General features: G+C 42.5%; 1 protein-coding gene across 4 annotated transcripts in view; it reads left to right on the forward strand.

Annotated features, from left to right (window-relative positions):
• The window catches only part of INPP5A (inositol polyphosphate-5-phosphatase A), a 262,986-nt gene that overhangs the window by 163,085 nt on the left and 76,767 nt on the right, over nt 1-23,134 (forward strand). For all 4 annotated transcript variants that reach the window (XM_075155323.1, XM_075155322.1, XM_075155324.1 and 1 more), the window contains exon 8: nt 7,306-7,425. In XM_075155323.1, coding sequence (XP_075011424.1) covers nt 7,306-7,425 — 120 coding nt within the window. The remainder of the gene's footprint in view (nt 1-7,305; nt 7,426-23,134) is intronic.

Below are 23,134 nucleotides of genomic sequence, written 5' to 3' on the forward strand. Positions count from 1 at the left end.
TACCTTCACACAGGAGGTGAGTTTGTGAGGTCTCTCCCTGTCTTACAGGGATTCTTTCTGTTCATCCTTCAGACAGCCAGGAATGGACATCTCAAGCCATCGTTTCCAGGTTATGTTTGGTAGTTATGTACTAATTACATATCTTAGTATGAAGGTTAGTAGGACTACTTTATCATCACTCTGAGTTCATTCAGCAAGATATGCTGTTCCCTGTAGCCAAAAAAACCCCACCAGTATCTTTGGAAGAGGCCTTTGTGCCGGGTGCTTGGTGACCGGTGTATCTTTATCATGCATTTGCTGTTTTGACTGCCATTACTTGCTGTGTCCAGATCTGTTCCCTGACTCCATCACGATCTGAGGAATCTCCCTGTGCACAGCTTAGGGTTTCTGCTTGATACCTCTCTCTGCCAAAGTCTGTTCCCATGTTCTCGCTGGCAGGCTGCAAACTCCTTTTTGAACATGAGGTGTGTTTGCCTTCTCTGTTGTTTTTTTATCTCCACACTGAATTCTCATGTAAGAGATGTCCGGGCACAGGACTGGTAATGCAAAGTCAGTATGATTTAGCTGTTTGTTCGAATTCAAAATGCTTGGCTCCTATAAAGGGAAGAACTGTTTTTTAAATCTGAAATCCCAGGCAAGATGATACAGGCAGATGATGGGGCTGAGCTGGGGTTCACCTCGCGAAGGGGACTGAAAACTCACTAAATGGACCTTTCATTAGCAGTAAGGCCAAGGGAGAGGGAAGACACTGAGAGGACACTCAGTGGATTTTTCTGAGAAGAGGCAGCTTGAAATCCGTAGGCGGCTCTGGGCTAAGCCCAAATGGTGTTCATCAGTGAAGCAGAGAAATGAGAACACGTGTTTCATTGCTTTATCTAGCAGCATCTCTGCATTTAGCTTATCCTAAGGTGGAGAATGCATGGTTTTGGAGCCCTTCGCAAAATCATCAGTATGTGTCTGCAACTACTATTGAAGATAAGAGCTGCTGAAGGGGGTATAGCCACAAAATACAGTGTCTGGAAGAGCTGCGCTTGGCTGAGGAGCGTTTCTGTGGCCATCAGCATTGTTTCAAGGGGCCTCAGAGAGGAAAACCAAGAACCCGCATGACTGTGAAGGGGAGCTGACGGAGATCCTTTGTCCATGGAGTATGCCTGAGCTGCCAAGGACAGGAACAGTACTGAGGCATACTTGGACAGAGAGCTTAAAACAGGTCTAGTATCACCACCCCCATCCTGCCTAAAAATGTCAGCGAGACTGGACTTCTATTAGAGCTGTGGCAGTTTCATTTTGCCTCCATTCTTCCCATAATGTCTTTTCTCATTTAAGTGCTGGCTACTTTCGGTCAGCTGCAACCAAATTTTGCCAGCGTTTTTTGTCAATGTGAGAATAAAGCATTTTAAATAGCCTTATATATAGTTTCTATATAGTTTCTGTAAACAGTTTCTTATAACAATCCTCTAGGACAGACTTAACTTCTACTCTGGTATGTAACTTCTGTTTCTTCATTATTTAAAAGAAGTTTAAAGAAATCTATTCAATTATACCCAGGAAAGTTTTTACCCTTGTCAGTCCAATGCTAGTGTAATAATTATTGTTAGCGTTCTTGGAACCTACCCAAAATGTATTTTTTGAAACACTAACCAAAATTGTGCCCTCAAAGTGAAGTGCAACAGCTTTTTTAGCACATAGTAATATTATGCATGTAGGAGCTAATGGGGCACACCACTTTCTGCAGATGCTGGAGGGACCTCCTTTCCAAAACATAACGTTGTCAATGCTATCCCTTCAGTATTCTTTTTGGAGGTTCATAGAAGACACCTTTCCTTCAGTCCCTCAATGCAGTATGCAGGAATTCCCGCATACGCTGGTTTGAGCGGTTTTTGTAAGGGGGGTTGTGGGGTGGTGGTGTTGCTAAATCTGAGAAAAGAGTTTTTCTGGTTTCATTGTGACTCATCATGATCCATCACCAAAAGAGCTTAATAGCAAAGCAATGAGATGATAAGAGTTTTTAAAAATGCAGACCGGATCTCTAGGACACGCAGCATGGGCGGCAAACAGGAGGAGCTGGAAGCCATTGTGCAGCGGGGTAGCTATGACTTAGTCGCCATCACGGAAGCATGGTGGGATGAGTCTCACGACTGGAGTGCTGCAATGGATGGCTATAAGCTCTTCAGAAGGGACAGGCGAGGAAGGAGAGGCAGTGGGGTAGCCCTGTATGTTAGGGAGTGCTTCGACTGTCTAGAGCTCAATGGTAGTGATGACGAGGTCGAGTGCTTGTGGGTAAGGATGAGGGGGAAGGCCAACAGGCAGATGTCCTGCTGGGAGTCTGTTATAGACCACCTGGCCAGGAAGAGGAGGCAGACGAAATATTCTACCAGAGGCTGGCAGGAGTCTCCCAGTCGCTAGCCCTTGTTCTCATGGGGGACTTCAACTTTCCGGACGTCTGCTGGAAATACCACACGGCAGAGAGGAAACAGTCGAGGAGGTTCCTGGAGTGTGTGGAGGATAACTTCCTGACGCAGCTGGTAAGCGAGCCCACCAGGGGAGATGCCTCGCTTGACCTGCTGTTCACGAACAGAGAAGGGCTGGTGGGAGATGTGGTGGTCGGAGGCCGGCTTGGGCTTAGCGACCATGAAATGGTAGAATTCTCGATACTTGGTGAAGTAAAGAGGGGGGCCAGCAAAACCGCTACCATGGACTTCCGGCGGGCGGACTTTGGCCTGCTCAGGACACTGGTCGAGAGGGTCGCTTGGGAGACAGTCCTGAAGGGCAAAGGGGTCCAGGAAGGCTGGACGTTCTTCAAGAAGGAAGTCTTAAAGGCGCAGGAGCGGGCTGTCCCCATGTGCCGCAAGAAGAACGGGCGGGGAAGGCGACCGGCCTGGCTGAACGGGGAGCTCTGGCTGGGACTCAGGGAAAAAAGGAGAGTTTATCACTTGTGGAAGAAGGGGCAGGCAACTCAGGAAGAGTACAGGGATCGCGTTAGGTCGTGCAGAGAGGAAATTAGAAAGGCAAAAGCCCAGCTAGAACTCAACCTGGCCACTGTTGTGAGAGACAACAAAAAATGCTTTTACAAGTATGTTAATGACAAAAGGAGAGCCAAGGAGAATCTCCATCCTCTATTGGATGCGGGGGGGAACGTTGCCACCAAGGATGAGGATAAGGCTGAGGTACTCAACGCCTTCTTTGCCTCAGTCTTTAATAGTCAGAGCAGTTATCCTCAGGGTACGCAGCCCCCTGAGCTGGAAGACAGGGACGGCGAGCAGGATGAACCCCCCCATAATCCAAGAGGAAGAAGTTAATGACCTGCTACACCACCTGGACGTTCACAAGTCTATGGGGCCAGATGGGATCCACTGAGGGTACTGAGGGAGCTGGCGGAGGAGCTTGCCGAGCCGCTCTCCATCATTTACCAGTAGTCCTGGTTAACTGGGGAGGTCCTGGACGACTGGAGGCTCGCCAATGTGACGCCCATCTACAAGAAGGGCCGGAGGGAGGATCCGGGGAACTACAGGCCGGTCAGCCTGACCTCGGTGCTGGGGAAGATCAATCATGGAGCGGTTGGTTTTGAGGGCGCTCACGAGCCATGTCTGGGACAACCAGGGGATCAGGCCCAGCCAGCACGGGTTCATGGAAGGCAGGTCCTGCTTGACCAACCTGATCTCCTTCTATGACCAGGTGACCTGCCTAGTGGATGAGGGAAAGGCAGTGGATGTGGTCTGCCTGGACTTCAGTAAGGCCTTTGACACTGTCTCTCACAGCATTCTCCTAGAGAAGCTGGCGGCTCACGGCTCAGACAGGTGCACTCTTCGCTGGGTAAAAAACTGGCTGGACGGCCGAGCCCAGAGAGTTGTGGTCAACGGAGTTAAATCCAGTTGGCGGCCGGTCACGAGCGGTGTTCCCCAGGGCTCAGTTCTGGGGCCGGTCCTGTTCAATATCTTTATCAATGATCTGGACGAGGGGATCGAGTGCTCCCTCAGTCAGTTTGCAGATGACACCAAGTTGGGTGGGAGTGTTGATCTGCTGGAGGGTGGGAAGGCTCTGCAGAGGGACCTGGACAGGCTGGATCCATGGGCCGAGGCCAATGTATGAGGTTCAACAAGGCCAAGGGCCGGGTCCTGCACTTGGGCCACAACAACCCCAGGCAACGCTGCAGGCTTGGGGCAGAGTGGCTGGAAAGTGCCCGGAGGAAAAGGACCTGGGGGTGCTGGTCGACAGCGGCTGAACATGAGCCGGCCGTGTGCCCAGGTGGCCAAGAAGGCCAACGGCATCCTGGCCTGTATCAGAACTGGTGTGGCCAGCAGGAGCAGGGAGGTGATCGTGCCCCTGTACTCAGCACTGGTGAGGCCGCACCTCGAATCCTGTGTTCAGTTTTGGGCCCCTCACCACAAGAAGGACATGGAGGTGCTGGAGCATGTCCAGAGGAGGGCAGCGAAGCTGGTGAAGGGCCTGGAGCACAAGTCTGATGGGGAGCGGCTGAGGGAACTGGGGGTGTTTAGCCTCTAGAAGAGGAGGCTGAGGGGAGACCTCATCGCGCTCTACAACTACCTGAAAGGAGGTTGTAGCCAGGTGGGTGTTGGTCTCTTCTGCCAAGTAACAAGCGATAGGACAAGAGGAAATGGCCTCAAGTTGCGCCAAGGGAGGTTTAGATTGAACATTAGGAGAAATTTCTTTACTGAAAGAGTGGTCAGGCCTTGGAACAGGCTGCCCAGGGAAGTGGTGGAGTCACCATCCCTGGAGGTATTTAAAAGACGTGTAGATGAGGCCCTTAGGGACGTGGTGTAGTGGGTATGGTGGTGTTGGGTTGATGGTTGGACTTGATGATCTTAGAGGTCTTTTCCAACCTTAATGATTCTATGATTCTATGACACACAAAGCCACAAGCAGAGCAAATGTAAAGCAGAATGCCAGCTTGGCCGTAACAGCTGGATAGCTTTCTGTTTGCTACTCAGATGTGTCCTGTCTGTCAGCAGTGGGAAACCAAAGTTCAGGAAGACAGCTTGCCTTCCAGGTGACTCCCAGCCCACTGGAAGTGACACCTCGTGTGTGATTAACGTAGGTCACAATAGGAAATTCCTCTGTCTGCGCATGTTTATAACAGAAAATTCCTTCTATGTGAAGATTTTCTGCCACAGTGAAAAGTGGGATTGTGTGAAGTGGTTTACAGTACAAGAATATAGTTGCATACAGGTACGTTGTAAGGCTAGCAGTATTATTATTGTTAAAAATACTGTTACCAGCCAAAATCAGCCAAGTGTCGTGTAGTCTCATAGCAAATTCCAGTCCCTGTGTCAGGGAACTTATGCACTAACACTGAATAGGATGTAGTTATAAATAGCTGTCACAACAAATGGACGGGAAAATAGGGTGGACAAATAGTGGTCATGGGAAGTCATGGACCTGCTAGAGGAGGGTCCGAGGACTGGAATGCCTCTCCTGTGAAGAAAGGCTGAGAGAGCTGGGGTTGTTCAGCCTGGAGAAGAGAAGACTCCGCGGAGGAGACCTTCTTGCGGCCTTTCAATATAGAAAGGGGTCTTAGGAGAAGGACAGAGAGAAACTTTTACAAAGGCCTGTAGTGATGGTTTTAAACTGAAAGAGGGTAGGTTTAGATGGAACATAAGGAGGGGATTTTTTACGATGAGGGTGGTGAGACACTGGCATAGGTTGCCCAGCGAAGTTGTGGATGTCCCATCCCTGGAAGAGTTCAAGGTCAGGTTGGATGAGGCTTTGAGCAACCTGATCTAGTGGAAGATGCCCCTGCCCAGAGCAGGGGGGTTGGACTAGATATCTTTAAAGGTCCCTTCCAACCCAAACTGTTCTGTGATTCTGTAATGTAGCTTTTATGCAGGGGGGCGAAATAAAGTATTTCTGTTTCACAGGGGTTTGAAGTTGGTCTAATTGATTAAGAAGGAACTTCCAGAATATCCCCATTTCTCTTGTCCTCAACCAAACCAACATCCATAGATTTTCATAGAAGCAATATGATTCCTTTCAGAAATCTCTTCTGTCAGTCTTTGGCCGTCCCACAAGGCAGACACTGAGCACTGTAACAGCAGTCCTTGACTCCTGCGTGTTCCTCCTGGAGGGCAGAGCTCCCAGAGCTGAGACAGTGGTTATCCCTTGGGGTTATCTTCTTTTAGAGTGCACTACCAGTATTTGGTAGGGGATGCCAATGCAATAGGCTTTGGCTGAGCCAGCCCGCAGCCAGGTGAAGGGACCGTCTGACTCCCTGCATCACTGCAGAGTAGCAAAGGATGAGTTAATACTCCTGTCTTTCAGGTTAGGAAGCAAAGCTGTGAAATTTTACAAATTTTACTGATTTTCTGAGGCTGGCTCCTCATAAAAGTCATATGAGGAGCAGCTGAGGGAACTGGGGGTGTTTAGTCTGGAGAAGAGGAGGCTGAGGGGAGACCTCATCGCGCTCTACAACTACCTGAAAGGAGGTTGTAGCGAGGTGGGGGCCGGTCTCTTCTCCCAAGTAACAGCGATAGGACGAGAGGAAGTGGCCTCAAGTTGTGCCAGGGGAGGTTTAGATTGGATATTAGGAAAAATTTCTTCACTGAAAGGGTTGTCAAGCATTGGAACAGGCTGCCCAGGGAAGTGGTGGAGTCACCATCCCTGGAGGTATTTAAAAGGCTGTAGATGTGCTTGGGGACATGGTTTAGTGGTGGGCTTGGCAGTGCATCAACGGTTGGAGTTGATGATTGAAATGATTCTGATTCTATGATGCTGCAGGCACAGTCGGAGTTAAACATCCTGTGTCCTCTTCCAACTGGAAGTGATGTGCGGATTGACCACTATTATCTTGGCATTCTCCACACAGGGACAGATAAGGAGTTGCAGTGATATGATTTAGCCTTTAATGTCAGTAAAATTCTCCTGTCGGTAGCTTTTCATTTTGTTTATTGCAAAGCCATGGTTTACTAGGTATTTAGCTACAGCTTTATAAACTTGAAGTTGTTTGTTTACACATTTAATTTTGTTTTAAAAATATTTTAGTGAGAGGGTACTGCTTGATTTCTGTGAATTGTAACTGACAAATAGCTTTTCATTTGCATATTAGGCATATCTTAAGCAAAAGCCTAGATGCAGTCTTACCTGTGGATGAGTTGTCGTAAGTTTGATAATAGTCTTTGACAATTTTCTGATGATAGCTTAATTTGCACAGTTTGTGTGAGTAAATATTAAGGTAAATATTAACATAAGAGGGAATACAGTAAGTGTTATTATGTTGAATGCTTTGCTGATGCAACAAATGTTTTTTTCTTTTATCCTGAATCATTTTATTTTTTTCCTTTTTTGTCATAGTGCCTTTGACTTGGTAAACATTCATCTTTTCCATGATGCTTCCAATTTAATTGCTTGGGAAACAAGCCCATCGGTTTACTCAGGAATACGGCATAAGGCGCTTGGCTATGTACTTGATAGGTATGTATTAGCCTTTACTAGCCTCTCTCAATCTTCTGTGTTATATGCAGCGTATAAGAGATGTTTCAAAAGGCACACTCAGAAGTGCAGAGGTTTTTATTCTGTGAACTGAAAATGGCCACTTCTTATCAGAGTTTTCTAGACGGTGCCAATTACAGATCGGTTTATGACACTTACTCTTTTAAGCTAAATTACTGAGATTGGAGAATCTCTCTGAAGTCACCAGAACTTGTAGAGTGGCAAGCAGGTTTATATTTTAAATGTGTTTATTAGATTAGCTTCTTTTTAGTCTGCGTGGAGTCTAATAAAGCTGCCATTCAAGTATGTTTTCAGTTACAGAATAATAGAATAATTCCGGTTGGAAGGGACCTCTGGGAGTCTCTTGTTCAACCTCCTGCTCAGAGCAGGACTGACTTCAGTATCAGGTTGTTCAAAGCTTATGCAGCTGAGCTTTGAAAAGCTCCACGCCCGGTGATTTGCAGCTTCTCTGGGACACCCATTACTGTGTTTGACTGCTCTCGTTGTGAAACTTTTTCTCCCTAATACCCAGTCAGAATTTCCCTCAAAGCAGTTTGCGTCCATCGCCCCTCATCTTTTGGTGTGCATTGCTGAGAAGAGTCTGGCTCTGTCTTTCCTATAACTGCCAAATAAAGGCAGCAACAAGATCCTCCCGTAGCCATCTTTTCTGTAAACTGAACAACTCCAGCTCTTTCAGCCCCTCCTCCTAAGTCACGAGCTCCAATCCCCTCAACTTTAAACCCTGTGGTGTTTTAATCTGAATACTGGCTGAGTCAGTAGGCAGCTAATCTTTTTCAAGCAGCGACACAGCATTTGTGTGCAGTCATCACTGTTATTAATAACATCATGGTTTGTAATGGTGTTACAGAGTTGATTCATCTGATGGGTGGTACAATACAGAGGATGGTCTCAAAAATACCCAACGATTTACAGCTGCCCTAATTAGCAGTTATAAAGTCAGAAAAAAAGACAGCTTTTTCTTGAGTAAGAAGAATTTTTTCTGCATGGGCATACATGTATTGGCAAAGTAAATAGGTATTTCTCTTATGAGGTACTGCTTGACTTCACGTTTGCCTGAGAAATAGAGCTTTAAAGTGTTTCTTCAAAGCAGCCATGGCATACATGGCGATCTGTGGCATGAGGTAGTGCTTAAAACAAACTGCTTAGGCGGGAAAAAATAAAAGCAGAGCACTTCATGTGCTGTTTTCCTGCCCCGATCCCTGGTGTCCGGCGGCCCACGGCAGTGTGCAGTGTGCCGGGGCTGCCTCCGGCAGCGGAGCCGCGGGTGCCGGCGCATGCCAGGCTCAGAGAGCTCTCTGCAGCGAGACCCCAGACGAGCCTGGGACTGCAGCTGCCCTTCCCCTAGCGGAGCCTGGGCAAGGGGCGCTTGGCTGGTCTTGCTGTGGGGCACCGAGTGCTGCACGTGGGAGGTCCCAGCCCAGCTGGGGGGTGCTGAGCCCCGTCCTACCGCCCAGCACAGTGGGTGCCACGTCGGTGACGAGGGCTAGTGCATTGCGGCTAGCTGAGGGGAGGAGAGCAAGTGCCTGGGACTTGCGGGGAGTCGTTGCTCAACACAACTTAGACCGTGGTCAGAGGGGCTGAGAGAAAGGACGGGTTCGATGTGTCTCTTCCTTCTGCATTTGCTTGCAGCCTTCCCTGTGTATGGCAAACGCAGTGAGGAATTCCCACCAACAAGTAACTGTTTACTCTTGCGACTCTCTCTGGCAGCAACCTAGAAGTTGAAGACACTCCTGAACCAAATTAAGTTATGCGTTGAAAAATATCTTTGCGTATGCAGTGTTGTCGTTTTTCCCTGTGTAGATTTTCACTGAAAAAGGTTCTGAAATGTGGAATGGAGTATAAATACCTTTCCAGTCACATTATATCCAAAGTTTTATTTCTTTCTGTAAGTTTTACCTTATTTAAAGACAGGCAGATACTTTAGCAAAAGAGACTGCTTTTTCCACTACGTATAAAGAAGTGCTTTTCCTGTGCACCCCAGCAGAGGGCTAAGTAGGAATTTCTCCAAAATAGGCATTTATTTTCACTTTTGGGGGTGATACAAGCATGAAAAGGAAAAATCCAGTATGTCTTCTTTTGTATCACTTGTAAAACCGGTTCAAATCATCAGAAAACACTGGAGGCACTTGGAAGGTTTGCAAATAGATAGCATGCAGTGGTTTATAAAAGATCTCTTAGATCGGGATCTACTCTCAGTGCAGTTTGAGACACAGAGTTTTGAGTTCTGTTACATAAAGCAGTGTGGGAAAGGCCTGTTTTTATTTCATTTTTTCTTGGCTTCATTGGTCTCCTCTCCTTTTGTTATGCCTTGCATGAGGGAACTTTAGCAAACCTGTATAAACCTTTTGCATTATTTATTGCACACTTGTTTACAGCATATAGTGTGCTTCATTAGCTGATTTTGGCTTTGGACCTCCCACGATGCCCTGGCAAGGGTAAGGTAATAAGACTGTAGTATTAGTGTCAGCTGTGGGTCAGAGATGTCATGATGGTATATCATTAAAATGTGACACTGCCAAAAACTGCCCCAACTCCCCTGTCCTTAGAAAAGAAAACCTTCGATTTTAGGTTGCACACTACTACTGTGAGCTTGCATTCAGATGAATTGTTCATTTTGAGAGAGCAGCCAGCCGCAGATCCGGACCTCCATAGTGAAATGATGGGCTGACTCGCACAAAAGGGGAGTTCTGTAAGAGCAGTGAATAATGGGAAACCCCTTTCATCGGCATTGCTAACCTTTTGGCAGCCACCAGCAAACTCTATTCTGATCTGCTGATTGGGGAGGACAATACACTGAAGCTCACTTTGAATGAATGCTACCACCAACAGTGTCCCCATTCAGAGGGTTTTGGGAACCATCTTTGACCATTGTCTGCCATCACTCCTTCAGACAGTAGGAAAAGGGAAAGTGAGAGCATCTATAGGGGGAAAAGTACTTCTTTTCTTGGCTTTAATCTCTCTTTAAAGCTTCATAGATCTACATTTCCAGCTGAGCTACTGGAACTATGCAGTGTCAGATAAATACAGAAGAGAGAGGTTTCAAGCTGAGCTTTTAAATCCCCCTATCTGCATGAACTAATAATGCAGATTTAGTGCTGTTAAAAACAGAGACTGATAAGTCTTTTCCTTTAAAGCCTTTAAACTGCTAAAGAGCATTTAACAGCCATGCAGTTCAAACCCCGTGAACAATACTGAGAAGGAAAACAGTTTAATGAGCTAAACCTTCACTGAATGAAACAGAAACACCTTCTCACAGTTGATTTAGGTCACTGTGGGAGTAAGTGAAAGCACAGTTCTGTTCACGCTGCATCTTCATAAACATGAATTAAGTACAGCCTTTTCATGTACGGTAAAAGCTATCACAGGAGTTTGAAATACAAAAAAGAAAAAGAATTTGCAAATAAAGCTCAAATGAATTAGTTTAACTGTTAAAATCATCAGGGAAGTTGATTTCCCCAAAATTATTTTAACTACAAGGTTTTAACACATCAGCACAAAGCTGCCAACATCTCTAAATTACTGAGAAGGGAAGGGGCTAGAGGGGGGAAAAAACAAAGGAAAAAGTGTCAAGTGAATGATTTAAAGTTGCCACTAAAAGTTTTCTTCTGAGGGAATCTATTAATAATCATAACAACATGTTTTGGGAGTAGAACCGTTTAATCTTACAATGGTGTTCTGAAATGATTTCGCTTTAATAATGTTAAAAATGAATTATATAGTGAGAAGAACGCTTTTAAAGACAGCTAGCTGGTATGTGCTGAGCCAGATTGTTTTTAGCATTTGCCATTTAGCAAGTGTGAAGAAAATGTGGTGTTAGATAGACACTTTGAAGACTAAAAGAGTTGGAATTACACTGGTGTTAAGCAAATATTTGCTTGTATATTTACGAATACATATGTGTATATGTAGAAAATTGGCATGTGTAATGAGTCTTTGTCAATGCTAATGCAAACCCAAACTAAATTCCCAGAAGTCAATTACGTTGTTCCAGATAGACACAGATACAGTCAAAACTGAATTTGCTTTATAAATGAGAATAAGAACACCTGCTTTATATTTTGTGGGGCAAAAAAATTCTTCCAGGTCCATTTTGGATAATTCCCATGTACAATTAGCCCTATTTGCATAATACTTGCATTTTTGTGTTTTGTAGAGTTGGAAGGTTTAAGCTATACATGAGAGTAAGAAAGGAAATGTAGTTTACATATGTCGTATTAATTAATCATATTGGCATAGGAGTCATGTCCTTTAGACACTTGCTGGGGAAACGTGTCTACTGAATTTAATAGCCTGGCTAGGGAATGAGTAGAAGCTGTAGGATAGGGTCCTTTAAAAGTATTAGAAGAGAGTTTGCGAAGGACAAGGACGTGAGATGTTAGCCTGATACTGTGGTTCTTGGTGTGCCAGCCATTTAACTTCCTGAAATTATCTAGAGCATTCAGATCCATAAAATGAATGTGGTTTTTTTTAAAGAAAGTGACAGTGCTCTTCTGTTTTCCTATTGAAATGTTCCCTGGCCTAGTTCAACAGAAACATTTTTACATTACAACTGTGAAATCTTGGCATAAAGCTCCCCTTTGTGCCCTTCATTATTTTCTCACAAATATAGTCCATTGTCACATAGCTGAAGTTAATTTGATCAACATTGGGACATTTAACTTTTATGTCCGGTCAAAGGAGCTGTTTCATGCTCATTTTGGGTATTCAAAAGAAATGATTGCCAGAAAAATAATGTTACTATTAACAATTCAGAGCAATTAGTTTCCCAGGGAGAGGCGATGTGATGCACCGGCTCCACACAACTATTCTTTGTCATTTTATGGATGCTCATCAGTCAACTGTCACATCTTCTCAAAGACCCCTCCAATCTAAATGTTTCTCTTTGGGCTTTTCCCAGAACTAGCAGCTGAATGAGCAAAAGAAAAGCCACTTAGTTTCTAGGCAAAGGAAAACTTCACTCTAAAGATCTGGGTCATTTGAGAAGATCCTAGGAGTAGCTCGCTTTTGGGGGGGGATTGGAATTTTTTTTTATTTTATTTATTTTTTGCAACAGTGATTTTAACATCAAGTGAAAACTCTCTGTAATCATGTGCCTTCAAACGTTTAGTGAAATTTCTGTGTATTCAGATAGAATGCACTCCCAGGGCAAATAAACCTTCCACCCAAATGTCTTCTAACAAAGGTTTAAAACCCTACATCACATTCAAAAAGACAGCTTTTCATTAAACACCCTGAGGCTCATCTCATTAATATTCAGTCATACCCCCCCCTTTAAACTAAGGTTAAGTGCTCTCAAAATTAGCGTGTTTGTATAATATGCTCTTTAAAGAGTAAATCCAGCAAAATTGTCTTGTTACTTTCAACCTGTCAAATACAGTCAAAGACACTTTTTCCTTGCTTCTTGTTTTTCTGCTGGCTCGAGCTTTTGCATGTTTGATGCAGTTGTCAAAAATTTAACTCATATGTCCTTCCTGTTTACACAAACACATTTTGAATTTTATTTAGGTTATATTTTTAGCAGAAAAATAATTTTGTACTTGTATGCATTGTAATGGAAAATATACATGATTGTAATTTTAAGGACACAATAAATGCATTTCCATAATGAGTGAGTGATGATTTCCGATAGCCCTAGTCAGTAATTTTGCCCTTATTCTGTTATTTTCAGAATTTGGGGGTCTTTTTTTTTTTTTTTAAATGTTCTTTTTGGCATTAATTAATAATTGAACATGTTATTAATAAATTTACAGCATTTATTATTCAAATCGTAAATTAAAGATCTGGTTTTTCCTCTCATGATAAAAAGAAATCTGTATAAATAATAGGTTTGGAAGCAAAGATCTGACTGGAGAATCAGCAATCCAAAATCCAGAACTTTAAGAACTTGTAGGTGTCATGCGGAAAGGTGTCATGTAAAAAAAAAATAGTCAGTCTTCACTTTGTCTGCCTAATGTGAATAGAATTGTGGCTCTTTCAGAAGAAATGCTGAAGATAAAAGCCCTGAGGTTTCCTTAAGGGGTCTCGACGGTTGTTTTCACGAAAGCAAACTCACTGTTCTATGGTGTGGATCGCAGTAAGGGATTGCCAAGTCTGCTTGTGAGCCGGGGCCGCTTTTGGCGGCACTCTAAGCCTCCACCTCATCTTTCATAAAGGCTTTGCTCCTTTTTACCTATTTTCCAGTAATAAGTTCTCCTGGAGCTGCCTCAGTTGGCTACTGTGTCTTTCTAGTAGAATATAACTGATGTAACTACAGGCTAGATTGGATGTATTGTTAAAAAATACCACTCCCAGGAGAATTTGTGTAATTAAACACAGACAATTGAAGAAAAGAGAGAATGCCTCTTAAAAAAGACATGGTGCAAATAACTTGTTACCTGCTTGATTTTGCTCTGAAAATGGCTTTATATGAGAATGTGCAGAGTGCGTCACACTCTCATTGAGTTACATTTCTCTTTTTACTGTAATTTGTTCCTTAGAGAGTCTGGAGCTAGATAAAGAGCAGTCATTAGTGTCTAGCTAAAGGTGACACTCACATCAGCATTCGTTGTGGTTTGTGTCTTTTGAAATGTTCTACCGTATAGCCATATAATCTTCCAGGATAGCTATGATTCAATTAAGAAGAATCTATATGGGCTGTTGATCCAATTTTTATTAATTTGCAGAGAAATGAAAATAAATTGCTATTGTGATTTTATTTACGATGCTCACTGTAAGATGATGCTATGAGCTGATAGTTATAAAATGGAGGAATGGTTGAAAGAGCTCCATTCTGCTTCCGTTTGAGTCTATGGGCACTAAGTGAATAAACCATCTTTCAACATTTTTACTCCCATAGGAAGGTAGGATCACTATGTGAGAGGGTTGTTGTCTTTGAGTCTCGTATTCTGTGTCCTGCAAAGATACATACTCTCCCTAACAGGTAAATAACCAGATGCAAGTTACAGCATTTTTAGCCGCTTGTCTGTCTGTACAAGTGCTGTGAAGTAGTTGTAGACAGACTTGGCAGACATTCTTCATGGACTGGCAGGTAAATAGCTGTAACTGCTTCACCTTCTATGAAAGCTTCTTTATTTTTCTTCCGTCGGTGTAGGATTTAAGATGCAGCTAAGATGATTCAGTTTCTCACTCCAACAAGGAAAATGATCCTGCTATCTCTATATCCACCAGAATTTTCTTTGTTCAAACCTAATGTTGACAGCTCTAATTTTTTTAATCGGTGTGCTCTTGTGAAAGAGAGAGTTTTTTCCCTTCTCTTTAGCACTTCAAATGTTTCTGTCGTGTCACCCCTTGTTTGTTTCCTCTCTTAGCTCAGCAGTCCACTGCAGTGCGATTTTCAAAGGGATAAATGCCCAAGCTAACAATTAAGTATGTAAAATTTGTTGCTAGTTAGCTTTTCTGAACGTCAGGCATTTTTTAATCCTGCGAGTGAAGTCTTTCTGTGTTTCTAGTAATTTGCATTACTCTTTTCTAGAAGTGGTTGGCTTTATTTGTAATTCGCAGTCCCTCTGAGCCTAGCTGTTTCCCCAGGCAAGGCGATGGAAGCGTGCGGGTTTCTGTCGCTAGCAGCGCACCGTGGCATGGCCAGTGTCCTGTCACCTTCCGCTGTCCCCTTTGCCCACGCGGCTATCCGCAGGAGGTCGGACTGGGAAGGGCGTTTGTTGCAAGTCTGGCAAGGCACAAATCTGGCAAGATTTCTGAACCATTCTGCCATTGTTCCCATTGATGAACTGTTTAGGACATACAGTACCTCTGTTCTGAATTTTTCTAGATTTGTCACAAAAAATACTTTTCCCAGCCTTAATGAGTTAATGGATCGGTATCCCATTGCCGCATATCCTGGTTATTTTCTGGTTTGCTATTTGCACTTTTAACACAAAGTGACCACAGGATTTTTGCTTTGCTCCCCCACATCCAAGCCCTGCAGAACAGTAAGCAAGTATTGCAATGTCTCAGTCTTCATGCAGATTAAGATATGGCAGTTATCTGCTGCCTGCTTATGACCAAGTGTTACCAACATTGAGGAGTTCCAGAAGTTACATGGAAGAATTTTAATCTTCCATGATAAAGTAAAGGAATATTCAAAAAGACGTGCAGTTTCTCCGGTTTCTTCTTGTTGTTTTGTCTTACATTAGATGAAGAGCAAGAAAATTTCTTTGTAACGTAACACCAGTGCCCAGCATTGTATTCTCCTGTAGCAAAATTGACAAGTACTTACATCATTATACATGGCTGCTATTTCATTAGGCGAATGTCAGTGTCAGGTAAGATCATGGTTTTGTCAATATAATGAAAATACCAGTCAAGTGAGGAAAAAGTCACAATTTTCCAGCTCTAAAAATTGATTTTTATTGCTCTTCTTGTAATCCTTTCTTTGGATTAAGTATTTATTATTGATGTGGTCTTTCTTTTAATCTTAATAGCTGCTGACATTGTAATTAATTAAAAAATACAACATTTTTGCCCAAATGGCACTATATTGAAATTAAAAGTGAACATCACATATTAGTTAAACAGCCCTGGCAAATGTCTTGAGTGCTAAGATGATTGCCTAAGCTTCTTGACAATTCCCTTCATCTTGCTGTATGCTGCTTGACCTTTTGAGATGGTTTGGTGTTATTAATAGGTTTTAGCTATTATATCAGAAAGAACAAGGCACAAAAATATGATAAACTTTATCTTTTTAATGACAGTGCTGCAACACCGTAGGCATGCCAATGAAGGCACTTACATCACGACTTTTGAGGCACACTTAGACAGTCACCAGGTAACTTTTATTCAGAATTGATGGGGATTTTTCTGAAATTTTTCTCTAAATGTGTATCTGAGAATGCAGAATGGTGCGAGCTGAGCGCTGACTGTGCTGCAGAAGGGAGGCAATACGCAGAAGAGATGACAGGGTTCTGTTTCCAAGCTTTCTCTGAAACCTCTGCTGGAGGTGGAGCCCCTGTGGACCAGTTCTTGAGGTGCAGGTGTGCAAGCTGATCTCTTTACTCACGCTTATAAAGGAAAAAGTAGAGAGGATAGGAACGACAGAAATCTGAAAGGCCACACAGCAATCCTCTGTCTAGTTTTGTATAAGCCAAAACCTAACGTTTCCATTCCCTTCATCTTCAGTTCCTTAACATGGCTGCGGTAGAAGACAGGTTTCACTGTCGTCGTTCCTTGACTTTCCACCAGAAGTCACTGCAGGAGTTGTTATTACCTCGGGCATTATAGTTCTATGGAAAAGAAAGTGTGTATAACCTTCTTATCCGTAGGTCACCTGCTACCTCCACACTAGCTCTTGGCTCCCACCAACGGGACAGTCGAGTCACTTTCTGCCTTTCAGTTTTTTTACCCCTTTGCAAACATTCCCCTTCGGAGTGAGATCCTCTCTCCTCAAGAAGACGTTAGTCGAGCATGCCCTTTGCGAAGCGCGGCCATGAGTACAAGCCTGCTCCCTCGGGGTCTGGCTGCGGGACGCGTGCGGGGCTGCGGAGCACCTGGCAGCGCTGCCTCCGCGCCGGCAGCCTTTCGGTGACCCTCCGTGGCAGGGGGTCCAGGCTGCCGCGCTGCACACAGCAAGGGTGCCAGCGGCCCTGCTGGCTCCAACTCCAGGGTAACCCTTCACCGATCGGCTGAAATGGGACAAGGTGTTGCCATCCCACACAGAGGTGTAGGCCAGCGTTACTTTCACTAGATTCAGATCAAAACAGAACCTGTGGTACAAAGCTCTGCTGAGGTCAACGTAAAGGAGATCAGCAGTTTATCCTGAGAAATGATTGCCACACCGAGACTGAGCTGTCCTCTCTTCTCTGCGTAGTTAGTTGTGACTATTGTATTCCTTTACTTAGGAAAGGACATTTTATATAGGCAGTCACGTGTTCTCTGTAAGAGCAGCTTTTGTACCTTTAATTCCACTGCATGGATAATCTGTAAAAATAAGGAGATTGTGGAAAGATAATATCTTACCCCAGAAGCTGTACGAGAAATACGGAAGGGCTCATATTAGCTGGTATTTAGCTTAAACACATTTAGTTATTATAAAAATTTGCTCACTGAATAAAATATGGCTTGACCTCTGGATTGTTTCTTCCCAAGAAACCTGACAGTGTCCCTCCTTCTCCTCCATTCAGCCTGCTTGGCAGAGCTGCAAGTTTTTTGTTTTGTTTTGTTATGTTATTGTTGTGTTAAAAAAAAAAACAAAAAAAACCCTCAAGCCCCTCTTTTCAGCGGTGTCAAGTTAGGATGAATTGGCCAGGGAGGCATGTTTATAGACTGTGTGAAGAACTTTGTCTTTGTGTGGGAATGCTGGTGACACTGGTATGGCTTGCCTGAATGAACTGCGATGACGCGGCTAATAAGGTGTCCTGCTGAGCGCCGCAGCAGCCTTTCTCAGACCTCCCACTTAATGCCATTCAGCTCCAGCTCAGTGTAGCTAATTTTTCCCATTCCCTCAATTCTTTAGGCCTCCTTACAAACAGAAAAGTCAACTTTCACACCGAGGAGAAGATAAGTGCTTTAGGAAATAATCGTGTAAACAGAATGTTACCTTCTGACCTGATGCTGATACCTTGCTCTGGGACAAAACCCAGCTGGCTATTGCATTAGACATGGCTATTAAAGGAATAATGCTGCTGATCCTCCTTACAAAGTGCCCTGAGGAATGGTTTAGCCAAATCACAGTGCCTCTTGTCACACTGAATCACGTTCAGCTGCTCTCTTCCATGACCAAATTGCTGATATTTAGCCACTTTCTTGTATTCTCCTTTCTTGTGACAGTATGAGAGGGGGATAAGTATGAAAGCAAGGGAAAGTCAGTCATGTTTCTGATTGCCCCGTTATTTTCTGGCTGAATTTCAGTGGTTTGGAATGTATATACAGTACATCATATAGCTTTTATAAAAGAGGGTGCATTTCATAAAGTATCTTTAATTGTAACTACTGTAATGAGTACTTTAAATTATGAAAGGATTTCAGTGATCCCAATAACACGGAACTGTTGATTTTAAGATTGCACTAAGTGAGTACTTTCGGTGTTCTGTGTAGAGACTAAAATTAATAACTAGACCCAGATTTCCAGTACTATTGAGGAGAAGAGGAACCTCTGCCTCTTACTCATTTTAGTCTTGGTAGGAATATCGCATCCAGATCTCCTAAATGGCATTGAAAAAACGCTTCACAATCCGTTCAGCTGACACTGCCATCCAGACTGAGAGGTCTGTCTGTACGTCAAAGTAATTTGACATATCCTCGGCTCCAAGACCAAGCCCTGAGCATTTGCTTCTGCTGAGGCATTTGTTTGACTTCTCTTTAGGTTTGCTTGTCGCAGGGTCCGGCCAGCCCCTGCTCTGAGCTGGGTGATGCTTTTGTCACAGGCAGGCCAGTCTAGCTCAAGCTCAAGCTATTCAGCATCGTAGCTCAGAGGGTTTCAGAGGTTTCTCGTAATTCTCCCGTTGCACCCAGAATAACACAGTTTTTGTCATGGGTTTCAGGAAAATGTGTCAGGGGACTGCCGTGCTAAAAAGCAGTGATGCGTGGAGGTCATTTTGCTAGAAGTCTTACTGACGCAGCAGAGCAAGTACATTTCCAGTGCAGACACAGTAACTTCCTTCTAAGTTTGTAAAGCAGTTGCTGATCTCCAGTGTGAGGCAACCTGCAGTTGTTAGACCAAAACAAGAATTAAACGTATTTATTTTGCAGCAAAGAAATTGCTAGAGTAATTTAACATAAATTTGCACCCTTAACAGTGAAGTTTACTCCTTAAAAAAAAGTGTGACTCATCAAAACATTTAAGCATGTGACTAACTTTGACTGTAAACTTTACTTGAACATTACTTGATTGAGTGTTTCCTTCTTTTACTGTCCTGTCATGTCTAAAAAACTGTTCAACTCTATTTCAAAAACTGTTTGCAGTCTGCCTCTTCTCAAAATACAACAAAATTTGAAAAGAAACAGAGAATAACCCAACCAGTCCAGAACACTTTCAGTGTAGAGCCATCAGTCAAAAATGTAGAATTAGTTGCAACTGGCAAAATAATTAAGGTAATGTGTTCCAAGTGTGAGGAATCTGATACTATTATCAAGCACTCCTATGCAATTAGAAGTTCTGTGTTTGTGGAACTAGTAGAAGAGAAATCAACTATGGAATTTTTATTTGTGTGCTTTAAAGTTTAACAAGGTCATCAATAAACCCAGTCATAAGCGTGCATTTTTTCCAGTGGTTGTTATTTGCCCTATTTTGATTTCCAAAACGTGCATAAGAGACTTCTTCGGTATGTTCTAAGTGCAAATAAACTCTTTTCTCATAAGCAATACCCTCTGGAGCAAGAACAAAGGATTAGAAATGTTCTTCCAGCCTTTTCAAAGGGAAGACTTCTCTTTCTGGAAAGGAAGGGCTGTAATCTGTTTGAAAAGTTTTCTATTTTATTTGCATTCAAGCACTGGATACTTCCTGATTGCCCATCATCTCTTGATGGCCCTGCATAGGTCACAACAAGCAGCACAGCTAGTTGAGGCATTGATGATTTTTGTTTGCTCTTGCATATAGAGTTGTGGAAGTGAAATATTTGTAGCTTCTCTACAATCATGAAATTTTTACCTGAGTCACCTATTTTGTCACAAGCTATTTAGAAAAGTTGTACAGGAAAGAATAGAGCCTTAAAGTGTGTTGAAGCCCTTCGGGATAATTTGGTAGTCAGCCAGTACAAGTTAAAGGAAATGGCACTAGGTCCTCCCACTGAAAACAGAAGATTAATGCTGGTGGCATAGGTTGGCTGCTTTCTTTTTATATGATTCAGATTTATCACTCCACTGACTGATTCACGGCAACATTTTTAAAGGATTATTTGATTCATGGTTAACGGAAGGGTATTGTTATAGAAACAAATAGCAAAGTAGAATAATGCAGATTTTTGAAGCCTTCCTAGTTCATTTGCGAGCACTTGTTCTTGTAAAAAAAAAAGTGTCTTCTGACTTCTCATTTACTTGGACACGTGATGAACAGTATATATTTGTGGCTTAGAACGCAGAAACAAGAGGAATGGAACACTTTTGTTTAGCTCTTGCTCCAGTCCTAACACCTTCACTGTGTGTCCTTGGTCCTGGCAAGACTCACAGTGTTTTGCAGAACTCGATTTCTATCCAAGTCCCCCCAGTGCCGGATGTTTTTCCTGCACGTTCCTGGGGGAGGAAATATTGCTGTACTCTTCTTTATTGCCATCCCCTTTGCTAACTTGGAGTCTGATTCTAAAAGCACAATCAAGAAGATTAGTTCTTGTGCCATTGATTCAGTGCAATTGTAGGCACTAGTAAGTATTGCAAAATAGAGCTATCAGAGTACCAAATTGCTGAAACAATTCTAAGATTTGGGAACTCTTGAACTAATAATAAGCTCAATGGCAAAGACAGTAGGTTACATACATGTATGAAGTTGAGTCATTTAAAGCATATTTTATTGTTAGGTATCCCAGATCATTTAATAAGTACATAAATGTGTATATCCTCTGCTGTACACCTAAATTTCACCACCTGTGAAAAGGAGATATGTCAGAAGTCACTTAAAGCATCATTCTTGAAAAGTAACGTTTGGACTATTTTACTTCAGTCTGTCATGAGACACTCTTTCTAAAATGTCCAACAAGACAAACTACAAGGGGAGCAACTGGTTAAAATTAGCAGTTTTAAAGCTGGCATTGATTTATATGCAAATCATGTTTAAATCAGGTAATGTGCAAGACTATGAAATGACTGAATTTTAATTAATTGATCAGAAGCAGACTAATCAGCTGTTTTGTTCATCGGTTAGGAGACATTTTAACTGGCTATTTTTGGAATAGTCTGTTTATTTGGAAAATCCGTCTTTGCATAATACAATCACAGGCATCATTCTCATAATATCAATTTGTTTTAAGAGGCCTTCTCTAGACCTTGATGTCATTCCTGCAATATTTGTCATTTCTTTGTCAGCAGTAAATGGCAATGAGGAAAGCCAAAACTAAGATATGAATCAGGAAAGTTGGCAAAGCAAAATCAGTTTTTCTTACGTATAAGTTGCATATCAGATTTTGCAATGATAATGTTAGCAAATTGTGGTAATGTAAATGGTTTAACTTTTAAGTTCTCATTTTCCTTTAATGTGCCATGAGGGCACTAATCAAACTAATGTTATGTTCGGGTCAAGAGTGACAGGTTTTTCTCAGTGCTTGCTGGGAGCTGACAGTAGACAGTATTTATTAACAGTACCTGCAATAATTTGTCAGCTGAATGAAGGATTTGGAGATTTTCATACCAGAAAAGGATAAGTCTTTGCAAGAGATTTTGCTTCAAATGATCACTACCTTAGGTCCAATGCACATTAATTTTTCAATAGAATAATATTCCTTATGTAATAGATTACTGTTGACTAAAAATGTGAGATGTTTTTAAGAGGAGAAGCAGTATCTCACTGTAAATCCAATGTTGTATCTTTCTTTATAGCTTTGAAAAGTCTAAATGGATGTAATGTATTAAAACTTTTAAAGCCATTTGAAATGAGTGCCTCCTTGCTGGGCAGTATTGTTCCAGGAAGCCTACTTACTGTGCATTACTTTATAATCCTTTACTTATCTATATGGGTCCCTGCCTCTGGCTCAGTTGGGGTTTCTGGCATCGTAACGCTTACGTGTTTATATATTCCCAGAATGTACACAGTGTGTTGCCTTGCATTTGTTCCTTATTTCTTATATATTGTACAGCTAGTATACCATTGCAGTTTTTTGTGCATTTTGTCTGTGTATATTCTTTGTAGCTGTAGCAGTCGCATTTCGGGTATTTCATACCTTCCCCAGCTACTGATAGGAAATTAATTGTATTGATTCCTGTTTTGAAATTAAGTGTGAATCACTGGATTTCCAAATGCCAAGATCTCTGGGAGCATGTAAAATTGCACATTTTTAGGAGTACCAAACAATTGTTGTTAATAATAGACAAGCTAATAATATAATAACAATTTTTAATAATGCAAGATTTGAAAGATGAACAGTAATGCCCTATCTCCCTGTTTAGTACTGAACACAGGCTTGAGAAAAAAGTCAGTCTCTACTCCACATCTGGAGAGATCATCTCTTAGGTGTTAGCTACAACCTCAGTAAAAATCTGCTTTGAACAAAAAAGAGAACTGTCTTTCAGAGAATTATAACTGAGCCAGGAAAAACCTCGTAGATCAGTCTCTGTCAGCTGTGATGATTAATGTTTAGCCCTAACATGTCATTTCTCATATAGTTCTTAATGTTTACCAGCATTTGTTAGTACTCTATGATCACAATCTTACAGATAAGTAAACTGAAAGGTAGACGTATTCTGAACTTGCCACTGATTTGGGGTTCCTAATTCTTAGCTGCCCAGCACAAAGCCATATACTTAAACTTTCAAAGGTGTGGAGAACCTCCATGATGCCATCAAGATTTCTGTGATGCCCAAATGCCGGTTCTGCATTATTTGTACTAACTGCCACAAACTTGCTTTCTTCCAAATTGCTCTTTCAGCCAGACAGGGGAAATCAAATGCATTATTTTACAGGGGTTGGAGATAGACTTGCCTAAGCAAAGAAAATCAGCCCAAAAACGTGGTTAATACATTGTTCCATATAACCTGGTAGTTTTGATCGTTCCAATAATTATTTCTGAGTTTGTGCTTAGAAGATAAGGTATGT

This window comes from Calonectris borealis, chromosome 7, assembly GCF_964195595.1.
Source record: "Calonectris borealis chromosome 7, bCalBor7.hap1.2, whole genome shotgun sequence".
Lineage (NCBI taxonomy): Eukaryota > Metazoa > Chordata > Aves > Procellariiformes > Procellariidae > Calonectris > Calonectris borealis.